General features: G+C 38.3%; 1 protein-coding gene and 1 pseudogene across 1 annotated transcript; both read right to left on the bottom strand.

Moving 5' to 3' along the window:
- Positions 1 to 114: 114 nt before the first annotated feature.
- Positions 115 to 2,488, bottom strand: LOC143875869 (pentatricopeptide repeat-containing protein At2g22410, mitochondrial pseudogene; annotated as a pseudogene).
- Positions 2,489 to 4,469: 1,981 nt separating this feature from the next.
- On the bottom strand, positions 4,470 to 10,170 carry LOC143875520 (CASP-like protein 5C1). Its single transcript, XM_077377090.1, has 3 exons — positions 9,742 to 10,170; positions 5,099 to 5,231; positions 4,470 to 5,018 (listed from the first exon to the last, which is right to left on the bottom strand). The coding sequence occupies exons 1-3, from the start codon at positions 9,867 to 9,869 to the stop codon at positions 4,824 to 4,826; spliced, it is 456 nt and encodes a 151-aa protein (XP_077233205.1). The 5' UTR covers positions 9,870 to 10,170; the 3' UTR covers positions 4,470 to 4,823.
- Positions 10,171 to 13,636: the final 3,466 nt, after the last annotated feature.

Raw genomic sequence — 13,636 nt, 5'->3', positions numbered from 1 at the left:
AAAGACGAGATTGGTGCGTCCAATGATGGATTTGGTGCCTATATAGGGACTCCTTTCAACTAGTGTGCATGCTTTCAAGAAAAGTAAGAGTTGTTATAACAGGCTTAACTTTTTTCCAATAATCATCATGGTTTTATATAAATATAATAAAGAATTGTACAATATTACATTTTGGATGTTGAGTTTCAAAAAGTTAAAAATAAAAGCATTTCAGATGCAAAGTTTCATTCCTCAACATCCAGAAATGCTCTCGATGAGTTGAAGAAATACCCCGTAGACCTCAGATGGTTTGTTAACTGATCTAGCATTGAGTAAATATCACTTGAGATTTCATGTCTCCTGTCTTCAACTAAAAACTCATGAACACTACCATCAATTTCAATCAAGCTAAGTGCTCTGACCTTTCTAATCCCCCTCTCCTTCATGAGCTTCCTCACCTTCTTCACATCTTCCCACCTGTGAGCCTCACAGTATATATTTGAGATTAGAACATACAGCCCTCCACTAAATGGCTCCAACTCCAATAGTTGTTTCAATACTTGCATTCCAATTTTCACATTGCCATGAATCCTACAAGCCCCAAGCAAAGCACCCCATACAACAGCATCTGGCTTCATTTCCATACTTCCTATCATTGTAACCGCTTCGTCCAAATGACCTCCTCGTCCCAAAAGATCAACCATGCACGCATAGTGTTCAATTTCATGTGGAACCCCATAAACATGACTCATAGCCTCAAAGTAATACCGACCCTCTGGAAGGAGACCACCATGACTGCAAGCACAAAGCATCCCAACAAATGTAATCCCATCTGGTGGGACACCACTTTCTCGCATCCTCTTGAAGAGATGGATTGCATCGAAGGCACGGCCATGCATTGCCAAAGCCCCAATCATTACATTCCATGAAACCACATCCCTGTTTAGCATCTGGCTAAATAGATCTAAGGCAATGTCTATACGACCACATTTCGCATACATGTCTATAAGTGAATTCCATAGAGTAACACTAGCGTGCATATTGTTATTATAGATGTAATTGTGGGCATTTTTCCCCATGATCAAATCACCAATTTGACTACAAGCTGCCAGAACACTTACCAATGTAACCTCATCGGGCTTCACCTCGGAAGTTTGAATTTGACAAAAGAGATCCAAGGCGTCTCGACATAGACCATGTTGGACATAAGAAGAAATCATGGAATTCCAAGACACTATGTTTTTTAGAGGAATTAGGTCAAATTCCCTGCGAGCAAGATACAAGTGCCCGTGTTTAGCATATGCACTCATCATGGAAGTCCAAGAAACTACATTTTTATTGGGCATCTTATCAAACAACATCTGAGCCGTGGCCAAATGCCCACACTTTGCATACATATCTACCAAAGCATTCATCACAACCAAATCAGTTTTCACCCCACTTGTCTCAATGTAAAAATGTACAATTCTACCCAAATCATAATCCCCCGTCTGTGAACCTACAGAAAGGAGGTTAACTAAAGTAAACTTGTCAGGCTCCAATCCGGAATCTCTCATTCCTCGAAAGAGACATAACACCTCCTTGAAACAACCCATTTGAGAGTACCTACCAATAATCGAATTCCAAGAAACGAGATTTCTCACGGGAATATCATCAAACACTTTGCGAGCGGATTCTATCAACCCACAAACTCCATAAACATTGATAAGTGCATTTTGCACAAACACTTGCCATTCAAAGCCAAGCTTAATGACTTGAACATGAATGACTACCGCTTCCCTAAGTGCCAATTCGAAAGCACAAGCCTTGAGAACAAAGGGAAAGGTGAAATCATTGGGTAAGAGGCATGTACCTATCATTTTATGATACAGGATAATAGCTTCTCTAGGGTTATCACTATTTGAATAGCCTCTTATCAAACTATTCCACATAAATCTGTTGGGTTCAGTGATTTGATCGAATATCAAACGGGCATATCGGAGATCGCCGGCATTGGAGGTGGCAGAAAAAGCAATGAGTTTTCCAACAAGGAGGCTTTCATGGATCAAGCCAATTTCAACCATCTGGGCGTGGATTTGTCTTAGTTCTTTCATGGTTGAACACTTCTCTAGAAGGGAATGAATGTTTTGATTGATGGGATATTTGAAATTGGGATTGGAGGTGGTTTTGGCGGGAGAAAAAGTGTGGAGAGATAGTTGAATCCATAGAGTGGAATTAAGGCGGGAACCAACGGCAACATTTCTGGGAGAGAGTAACATGATTTGTAGATGAGAGCATTTGAATGGACGATGAAACTCAACCGTTTGGTGGGAATTTGAAAATGGCTAGTAGGGAGGAGGATTTGAGTTAGACTGCCTTGCTTTGCTTACTCCTCTGCGTGTTCATATCATTTCTCTCTCAGTTTTTAAAATTTTTTTTCTTTCTTCCGAAATAGGGAGCCCAATGAAGGACTTGAGTTATGAATGCTATGCTGTAATAGTGAGCTTACAATGAGGTCCCACACTAGTGAAGCATTTCTTGACAGTATGGCCCCACCAAACGAAGGATCAAAATCATGTGAATGCCACACCTGTGGGCCCACGCATGGAGACTGTCGAAGACTACCCATAGAGAATAGAAGAAACCAAAGAAAATATGAGGTCCATACTGGGAACTATGGTCAGAGAACCTTAAAATCAGCTCTCCCTGCCCTACTGTGGTCCAAAGTGGCCGCCCCACCATTAGCAAATAAAAAAAATATGCTGGAATGAGGTCGCATGCCCCTCGAGAAATCTTGTTTCAGGCCCATATTGTCCATAGCCCATGGAAACGCACTTGCTCGAGGCCCAAGTGTCTATAGCCCTCTCCAATTATGAAAGCTATTTGGGACGTTATGGTAGGTCAGCTTTGTCCTTAAGACCAATTATGGGCTTGGATTGTGTGTGGACCTCAACAACTATAAATGAAATGGATTTGTTTTGAACCCTTGGCCTAGGTTCGATGTAGCTTAGGGGTGTCAATGGATCTACTTTGGATCGGATCCACCTATGTCTTTGTTAAGATCCATTCCGATCCCTTAACAATCTAAATACTATTCGGAGAGTTTTTTTTATCTGTTTTCATAATATGGACCTGATGCATTGTGAATCAGACAAAATGCATAGAAGGAAAATGAAATCTTGTTTATAGTTTTGAGCAGAGTTTCTCAATGTTACAAAAATATCCCTCATGAAGAAACATAAATGAACGAAAATATGAAGAGCACTTAGGGATTTGAGGGAAATCAAGCCCTGCGACACTTGCTAGCATCTGATAGGGGTAGACTCGGTGATGTGGCAATTCTTTTGCATAAGGGTATATTCAGGAGAGATTTCAGGCCAGAGGCTTCTACGGAGAATGTGATGAAAGTTGAGTTTTTGAAGGTGTTAACAACTTCTCCAAAATATTAAGATGTTGGAGAAAGGCGTTATTTATCTTTTATACTCTAACATTCCCCCGCACGTATGGCCCCCTTGGCAAACACGTGGCACATGTGGTCCCACTTTGGGCCGTTATTTATCTTTTATACTTTAACATTCCCCCGCACGTGTGCCCCCCTTGGCAAACACGTGGCACATGTGGTCCCACTTTGGGCCGAACATCGCATTAGGATTTTTGCTATCAAGGAGGTTTGAACTTGAGACCTTTCGCTCTGATACCATATTAACTTACCAACTTCTCCAAAAGCTTAAGCTGTTGGAGAAAGGCATTATTTATCTTTTATACTTTAACAGGAGGTTTGCGGTTTTCAAGCACGTAAAAAAGACGGGAAGTTTTTACCCAATCAGGTACGGGGATATATTTAAAGGGCCTAAGAGCCAGAGAATTAGGAAGTTGAGTCAGAGGTTGATAGACCTCATGGAACATTAGGGGTTAATGTAGTTCTGAAATCCTTTGTGTTTTCACTTTTCCTTGGTTATTGTACCTAGGGATGGGTCTTGACTTTATTCTCTTGGTTTGTATCCCTATTCTTGTGATAGGGTTAGTATTTTGTTCGCTTGATTGTAATATCTTTCTCATTTTAATAAATTGGCAGGGGTCCCAGCTGCCAAACCCCAGCTTACCAATCCCAAAAAAAAAATGAAAATTTTAAAGGGCTTAGCCTAACACTTTCCATCTGCTCTGGAGCTTTTTGGCATATTGATTTAGAAATTTATAGTGCTTTCATTGATGGGTGTATTCATTGATGGGTGTAGTAAACAAGGCCACACCTAGAAAGCAAGAAAGTTGAGAAATGAAATGTTTGAGACGGTCTTTGGCGGGAAGAGGATGAGTAGATGGTTTTTTAATTTAAGGAAACAACTAAGGAACTCAAAACCTCATACCTCTAGCATTACAAGATTACATGGAAGGTAGCTATGCAGGACATTGTTTAAACTTTGAAGCAGCTTTCGAGTTTCACCCCATGAAGGATCCTGCAATTCGATGTAGAGATTGTTTCATTCCTGTGACTCTTGAACCAGGCTCCAAGCTTTTCAAGAAGACCATCTCTTTAATGTGTGTTCAATAATTTACAAATGCAGATAAAAGATTTCACAGGTATTCATGCATCCCTTATCTTGCTTACATCAGTGGGAAGAATTCAATATAAATTGACAATTACATTAATTACTTGAACACTAGTATACATTGAAAGTCTATCTCAAACAGTCGAGGGCTTTTGGGTATTGCCATGTGAACATTCAATATAAGATAATCCAAGTGTTCAAATGAGAATCACCTGGAAGCGAGTAACCAGACATTGAAAAGAGAAAACACCCCCAGGGCTTTTGGGTATTGCCTATGTGAACATTCAATATAAGATAATTCCATGACTCAAATGAGAATCACAGAGAGGCTAGTATCCAGAGATTGAAGAGAGACGATATGCCAGTAAGAAACCAAGACAAGAAGGCCATCGCGGCAGAGAGCTGATATCTGGCACAGAACTTTGGGGCACAATATGGCCTGTCGGTGTTGAGGAGGAGATCTATGACACCAGCTGTTGAGCAAGCTGCCGCCAGTGAGAGCATTGATAAGACCTACAGAATGGTAGAAGAGCTTGTCAAGTAATGGCAGATATAAGCATTGGGTCATTCTGGAATCTTGAGCCACTACTTACCCAATCTCCAACAACAATGACCACCATGATGCCAGTTTGGCGAAGAGGGCATCCAACAAATAAGGAGTATCCATCCACCATTGCCAGTGTGAAACTCCATGGAATCAACAGACCCATGATTGTTACCAGATAGCTGCCAAATCAACATACAGTTATTACTACCAACTCAGACATTCCTGACATGATCTTATCATGGGTTGTTTATTTGATAGAAGATTCATTTGTGGATAAATATGAAGTCTCAAGAAATGTTACTACTTAGGTCCTCATGGGACTCATTAATTTCTTCATTTGCTCTACCTAATATTGTCAGGTACACACTAGTCTTGTGAAAACTCCAGGCTGTAATCGATTCACTGAACAGTTATGGGATGTCGGCTTTAAATTCCACCCAGTAAGAGAAAGCTACACAAAAAGTCTTCTAATGTATGTATGGAGATGTTTGGGTGCTGTTTCTCAGTGCAAAGGACTCCAATGACAAGTGAAAATGTTTGAAATGCAGCTCTACTTAAAAGACTGCTCACAACAGCAGGTATTTTATCGATAAAAAATGTGAAGTACATCAAAGAAATCTGTATAAACAATCAGTAAGATAGTTCTAGAAAAGAATCTGTATATACCATCAATAAGATAGTTCTAGAAAATGGACTTCTCATGGCTCGGCTTGATCTATCAGAATCCAATTTCCTAAATTTTCCCAAAGCTAGAAGCCATATACATGACAAAGGATGTAACTTGATAGGTCACATTGAAAACCTTAGAGCTCACATACACAATGTCAGTCGATAAAATTTGAAGAGCCCTTCTATTGAAAGTAGGCAGTGAACTAAAACATGCTCTTGGTATGTGCTGAGATTGTTGAAGTTAATTAGATGAATGAGGAAATTTATGGCTTGTAATTTTTGAATGAGAAAGTTGATCAGTCTCATAAACTTGACCAGAAACTTGAGAAACTCTTGTTAACTTTGTTGAAGTTAACTAGATTGGTGATGTGCATTGAATAATTATAAACTAGATGAATGAGAAACTTGATCAGCCTCATAAACATTACCCAAAAGTCTTTGAAAAATCAACCGAATATCAATGAGAAACTTTATGACTTGTAATTTTTTATCCAATGTCAGATCCCAATGCATTTATCTCATTTGCATTGTGTTATGCAGAAATATTAGTATATGAAATCAAAAGATAGATATGAAGAACAACATTAGGTACATTAGAGAATTTCACAATAACTTTGCTCCTGTTCAGCCAAATTGTGTTTATATCTTTATGATGCTGTCATATTCTATCAACTCGTGATGGGTAATGGCACACCAATTGATGTGTATGAAAGATACAAATTAGCACTTGTTGTTTCAAAAAAGTGTTTAGAAATTTCAAGTGACAACAAATAAACTACCATGCTTGGCCTACATTTTAGGATAAGAAATGTTTGAGCTGAAGAATCTTAATGTTGCGATGCACAATCTGATGTTTAAAATTCTTTTGGTGGTGTGTGTCCCTTCCTATTTGGTTCATGTATTTACCATCCACCACCTGAGATTAGTTAGTCTGCCTTCCTTATAAGTACAGATGAATAGGGGACTTTAGACTAGATATTTCGTTTACAAATTGGTACTCTTTTCCAGATATCAATTATCATGGGTGGGTCAGGTGTTTTTTTATAGGTTGCGACATTGAACGCCTTCCAATTGAGGTAAAGGCTCAACCACTTGTGGATGATTTAAATTAAACTGCTCAATTAATAATAGTCTAAGGTTATCTCTTCTCTTTTTTGGGTAGGTAAGCTGGGATTGAACCTCTGACCTCTAGCTTGAAGAAAAAGCCTTGAACCATTGAGCTAGAGACTCAATCCCAGACTATCTTTTCTCTGTGAATGAAATTCAGCCATTAAAGGAACCTCTGACTTTTAAGGTGATGAATGTCCACTTTTTAATTTGATCTCTGTGCTTGTGAATAAGTTGGAAGTGATGTGGTCCTAAATTAGGCAGAAGATCGAGCGTAAGAAGATTAAAATTCCTCTCAAGTATGCTTAGATTGAGCATTGGAGAACCAAAAAAAAAAAACTTCTTGAAACCTTGAGGAATCTGATCTAACTCTTAAGCTCAGGCTTTTAACATCATGAAACAACAAGAATTCTAAAGAAATACTATCAACAAGCTCAGATCGAATGAAGAAGAGTCCTCAAGGTGTACTCCATGAAACAAGTCAGGTAAGAAATGAGCCGCAGAACAGATGGAGTTCAACTGAGGGAAAAGAAAAAGGAAAAAAAATTGTAATACGACAATCGGCCATCAAATTCTGTAATGTGAACTTGCTGTCCTTTTCGTGCAAATGTTGCTAGGTATTTCAAGTTCCGTGATGAATCCTCAAATCTGAAATGGTTTTTAAGCAAGCTGACCATATGATGATCAACATATAAGTAGGAAAGAACTTTGGACATGAGACTAGAAACACACACCAAGAAATCTATTACATATAACTCAGGAAAGAGCAGGAAGAGAAACTTTCAGTTGAAGGTTCAGGCAAGGAATTTACAAACTCTAGAGGTTAGGGAAAGAGGAAGGTCTTACATTTAGAATATCTTCTCAATCCTCTAACCATGGAGGTGTGGAGGTGAATCCTCCCTGAAACAAAACAAAAAAGAAACACTTTTTCAAATTCTGGGTAAAAAACTCTCCAATAACAGAACATCTAAGCCTATTTATAGCCAGATGAGGAAGATTCTAGGATGTCCACTTGTTGCTAGCTCAAGTCGAGCTACTGTACAGTTGGACACTTATTGACGTGGCCACATGGACAGTTAGAAGATAGATGTCTTCCCTGCTGAAATGGAGGCCCATCTGCTGATGTGGCATTCCTCTTAAAAGGCACTCCTACTGTACACAATCAGCCCATTCACCATTACATTTTGATCCACTTCTCTCTCCTCACATTTTACAAATTCAACTACACACCTCTTGCCCAGCCCCTTTTCACATAGGTTTAGGTTTCCTTCCTCCAGGAACTCCAGTACAAGTACAATTCATCACCATTCAACCTCCTTCCCATTGCTACACACAGACCTTTCACTACATAACCACATGAGCATCATATGTATTCCCTATTGTACCCTATATGAAAAAAATTAACTATCCTAGGCTAAATGGAGCCCGAACTCCCTGGTCGTTCCCGTGTCCACGTCAGGAAGTAGCAAATATACCATGCATTGAATGCTTTTGTGTGGCTAAATATTCTCTTCATAAGCAGAGGTGAGAATTTTCTTTAGTTGCCAGTAAGAGAATTCTGGAATCCGGAGTTATTGTATAAGTGTGTCTGCAGTAAGGGTATGCGCGCTGTTACATTTGCTGTGATGGCTTTTCTTTCATCATTATAAACACCACTTCTTTACATATTTGAATGTTTGATTGTCAATCTTTCTTAGAGTGTAGAAGTTCCTTGATTGAAACTCTTCTATTCTTTTTAAGAATCCTCTAAAAGAATCCATGATGCTTGTTCCACTACAAGTAGAAAACAATGAAGCATTGAAGGACAGAATCAATAAACAAAAGAATAAGCAACAATGCATTTGGCTGCAAAGTCAATTTGGGTTCCATTTCTAATTTGAAAAACTACAATCAAGACCGCCATTACCAAAACACAGATCAATTTGTGAATTGCCACCTGATTCGAGCTAACCCTCAGGCCTGTTTGTTTTGGATTTTGAGAACTGATATGAGTCCCACACTGATTATTGGGCTAAAATTAAACGTAAATTTGAGTCCAATAATTAGCTTTTTTGAGTCCAATAATCAGTTTTGGACTCGCAACCAGTTCTCAAAATCCAAAACATACAGGACCTTAGTGAATTATGTTTAGTTCCCTAAAGTTGCAGCAAGAATGCAATGAAATGTAAATTGAAACATGAATATGGTGATTCATTAGAGCCAAGATGCTCCCATCACAGTCCATGGCTGATTCTGTCCTAGAAAACAAATGCATCTTTTTCTCTTATTTCTAGAAAACAGATGCCTCAAATATTTGGTCTAGCGCAAGCTGAATTTGCAAAGTTTTGGTGCCTAATCTCCCCCACGTTTGAATCCTTGCAAGAATTACGAATTCATTCACCTTAAAGCAATCGTTCTAATATTGTAAAAGCTAAAGAAGAAAAAAGTAAACGCAGCCAAAACAACAAAAGGAAACGCTACTCCTTAAAAAGTGAGGAAAACAAAGGATCATGGGTATAGCAGCTTAAGAAAGGTTAGAACAAGTTAGAGAAAAAGGAAAGCGAGAAAGAAATTCGAAGACATGGGTAGTACGGATTAATACTTGAATTAGAGAAAAAGGGCTGAGAGAAATAAATTCAAGACATGGGTGTTGCAGATTAGAAATATATTCAAGAAGTGGGTGTTACATATTAGGAATAAATTCAAGACATGGGTATTGCATATTAGAAAGAAATTCAAGAAATGGATGTTGGAGGTTAGAAATATATTCAAGAAGTATTGAAGATTAGATAGAAATTCAAGAAATGGATATTGCAGATTAGAAATACATTCAAGAAATGGGTGTTGCAGAATAGAAATAGATATTTAATGCAAATTATAGAATAAGGAAACAGAGAACAATTCTAGACATGAACAGAGAGAATTGAAGATTACCAGAAAGCAGTGTAACTGTAGAACTCAACATCAACAGACATGAAGAGAAGAGAAGCCGTAGAGAAGATGGCTTGTCCCAAACGTAGAGACAAGCTGGTGGTTGTGCCCAAAGACCCAGACCCAGGCATTTCATAAACTGAGAGAGAAGAGCATGTATATGGGCCCACAGACTAGAATTTGGTCTCATTATAGCCGTTTAATTCTCACAATTTCCCATTGAAAGCCTCTCATTAATACAAATCAAACTACAGCCTTTAATAGTAACCAACAAGCAGAAATTCTTAGAGGGGAATTTCACAGACTGATAAGAAAAACATTGGGTTCAAATTGGTACACTTTTCTCTGACCAAGCAATTTTAGAGCATAAGGGTAAGCGTTTTGGATTGGCAGACTTTTCTTCTTTCTGGGTTTGGCTATTCTTCAGCCAGTTTGTTGAAAGAGTGGGATGCAGAACGGTTGTGACACCTGTTTTCTAGGAAGAAAAAAAAAACTTCAAAAAAAGGGATATGCTAAGCTTCATCGCAAGAGGATTTTCGAGGCTGGTCTGTTGCACGTCAGACCAGCCACCTCCTGAATGGAGACAAAAGCTGTTGTCTTCATTAACGAGGTGGCTGGTCTGATGTGCGCGACAGACCAGCTGCCAAAACCCTTTTGCGATGGACGCTAGCAATTCCCTTTATAATAATATGCTTATGTCGGCATTGTTATTATTAAACACGTTTTTAGTTGGCAGTTAATAAATAAATTTTGTAATGGGAATATAATGGCACATAACAAAGGTCAGAGAGCGAAAGATTCTAGAATGAGGGTCGGTTGGTCCAGCCCTCCACAGCAATTTAGTAAATCGATTATAATCCGCTCCCCTAAAAACCATAAAAAGTAGTACTTGCTTTGCTTACATAAATTTTAGATATAAAAGTTATGAGAAACCTAACTAGCTCTGTCTAGTTCTAAAGATTTTAGGGCACGCACCAAGGGGAAAAAAACAAAGAAAGGTGACTGGCTAGATCCATGCCCACCACATGTTCATAATTGATCCCCATTGCATTGATAAACGACCATCTTTGTTTTGGATTTTGCGAACCAATTGTGAGTTGAAAATTGATTATTGGACTCAAAATTACATTTCAGTCCTGTTTGTTTTGGATTTTGCGAACCGATTGTGAGTTGAAAATTGATTATTGGCGATAACAGCTTGGGACAAACAAGGCCTAAATGTAAATTTGAGTCCAATAATCAATTTTGGACTCACAAGCAATTCACAAAATCCAAAACAGAAGGGGCTAATCTAGCTCATTGCAGTGGGTCCCACCATAATTTTATGATTATAGACCCTTAATCAAATAAAACTCCTTTCGAAGCCCACCAAAAGAAGTTAATCTGTTGATTTTCAGTCATTGATCATACATATAGGGTTGGGTTGACATGGGTCTATGATCATTTAGGTCTCCTCATTTGATCCTACAAAATCAATGGTCTTGATCACACATATATGTTACGTAGGACCCATCAAAATTGATTACTAAATCATATCTTAACAATGATCATATGTGCAATGTACCATGCTCGCGCTGGTACATGCTGTTTTCCTCTGTAAAATAAAGAGCAGAGTGGTATAAGATTTACATTTAGATTTTGTAAATTGAAGTAGAGTACTATCCAAGGGGCACTTTGTATGGTGTGGGTGCAAAGTAGGCATGTCAAAAGAAGAGAGTTAAAAAGAGAGCCAGTGACAAAAAGAAGGGTCATGAGCCTGCCACATGTTACCTTTCTAAGGGATTCTCACATTCATAGCCAATATTATATGCAATCTTAGGATTCCACTAAAAAAATCTGTGAGTGGCGAGAGATAAGTGATATAAGGGAGTTATACAAGTTATACATGCACCCTTCTTGTTTCGTTTGTAATGGGTCCTCATGACTCATGAGAGACGGTGAGCTGTTTGTTAGGAGAAAGTATGTGTGAGGTCCTAGAAATTATTAATTATATGGTGCCCCACCTGGAAAGTCCCGTGTGGCCCGTACCATAGAAGCCCTTGATATTTTATCCTACTGCTGGATCAAATATCAAGGTCGGTACCGCCCACACGGGACTTCATGCTCGGGCACCAGACAAAATCTCGGTGAGGCTCGAAGACTAAAGTATTCACATATTTGGCCCTACTATGGTTGGGCACATCATATGATCCTAACCTTTCACCTTTCATTCTGTGCAGTAGGATAAAATGAAAGGTAAGAAACATTTGGCCCTACTATGGTTGGGCACATCAAAGGAATTTTTAGAAAATGAAAAGTAAGAAACACATTCTTCTGGAGGACACTCCCAGAAGCTTTATGCCCAATTATCTAGGATGACATTTGCATTATTTTTCTTACCGTGACAGCTAGTACAAACTCAGTCAGTGTGTAACCCCAACTACTATCCTTGCTTTTTCTTCGGACCCGTTCGATAGAACAATTTTGCACTGATTGACCACTTTTAAAGCCCCCTACAGGTACAGGCGGATGTTCCACACCTTGACCATCTATATCTAAATCGTTCTAGCAAATGCGACCCACTCAATCCACTAAATCCCATAAGGGCCCGTTTGGATACCCCTTGGATTTAGATTTGGGGGTGAATTTGGATTTTTCGGCGTTTGGCAAGCCTTTATGACATCTGGATTTGGATTTGAATGAAATACACAAGATTTACAAATTCCTCATTTTAGTATAATTTTTTGGATTTATAAATCCTTTCTGCGAAAGGTTATTTATAAATCTAAATCTGACCCTTTTCTGTGAAAGGTTATTTATAAATCCACAATATAAATCTAAATCCTCACCTCCGTTTGGTTGCCGATTTTTTTTTTCTGGGATTTATGTGGGTAAAGGTAGGAGACAAAAGAGGGGACAAGCATTAATTAGAGAAAGATATTATGATGAGTTGAGAGACAGGGTAGAGAGAGAGAGAGACCACCATTTTCAAGACAAGATTTTGCTGATCTCACCAAGAAAAAGCTGATGTGACCATTAAATATTCTCCCACATAAATCCTAGGAAAAAAAAAACCAGCAACCAAACGGAAGGGGTTAAAATGACCAAAATATACCAAAAAAGTGTTAAATGACTTTAGTACCCACATAACATTAAAAACTGATTAAAATACATCGTATTAGGTACAATGATTAGAAAACTCCCGAGTCAGGCAAAATGACCAAAATACCCCTATAGCAGGTAAAAATGACAAAATACCCCCGAGTCGTACAAAATGACTAAAATACCCTTATGACATAAAAATGGTCAAAATAACCTCATACAGGGCAAAATGACTAGAATACCCCAATATCATGGAAAATTACTAAATACCCCTGATCAAGTAAAAATGACTCATGACTCGTAAAAAATGACTAAAAATACCATCATTAGATAAAAATACATCATATTACGTAAAATGAATAGAAATACCCCTATACTAGGTAAAAATGACAAAATGCCCCAGAATCGTACAAAATGACTAAAATACCCCAAGATCATGGAAATATACCCCTGTATAAAGTAAAAAATAACCTATGGCTTATGAAAAATGACTAAAAATACCCTCATGAGATAAAAATGATAAAAATACGTCATATTAGGTAAAATGACTAGAATACCCTGAGTCATGCAAAATGACCGGAATACACCCATACCATCCAAACAAAATAATAATAATTTAGATTTGAAATCCAAATCCATACTTGGTCATCCAAACGGCATTATTTATAAATTTGTGAATTTTAAAATTCTTGATTTCAAATCCATGGATTTTGGAAATCCAAATTCACCTCCAAATCCAAATCCAAGGGGTATCCAAACAGGCCCTAAATGAAATGGTTAGCTTAAATTCAATCAGCACAATACTTGATATGCATAT

The sequence above is a fragment of the Tasmannia lanceolata genome, unplaced genomic scaffold, assembly GCF_043159265.1.
Source record: "Tasmannia lanceolata isolate RefF3 unplaced genomic scaffold, GAP_Taslan_0.1 ptg000004l, whole genome shotgun sequence".
NCBI classification, from domain to species: domain Eukaryota; kingdom Viridiplantae; phylum Streptophyta; class Magnoliopsida; order Canellales; family Winteraceae; genus Tasmannia; species Tasmannia lanceolata.
The sequence above is the reverse complement of the archived record's forward strand: the minus strand, read 5'-3'. Positions and strand labels throughout refer to the sequence as shown.

Bases quoted from the DNA above. Each gene is read 5' to 3' on its own strand.
- LOC143875520 (XM_077377090.1), bottom strand. From the start codon at position 9,869: ATGCCTGGGTCTGGGTCTTTGGGCACAACCACCAGCTTGTCTCTACGT. The intron at 5,232-9,741 runs GTAATCTTCAAT...TTGATTTGGCAG, and splicing joins TACAGTTACACTGCTTTCTG to CTATCTGGTAACAATCATGG. The intron at 5,019-5,098 runs GTAAGTAGTGGC...ACCATTCTGTAG, and splicing joins TCATTGTTGTTGGAGATTGG to GTCTTATCAATGCTCTCACT.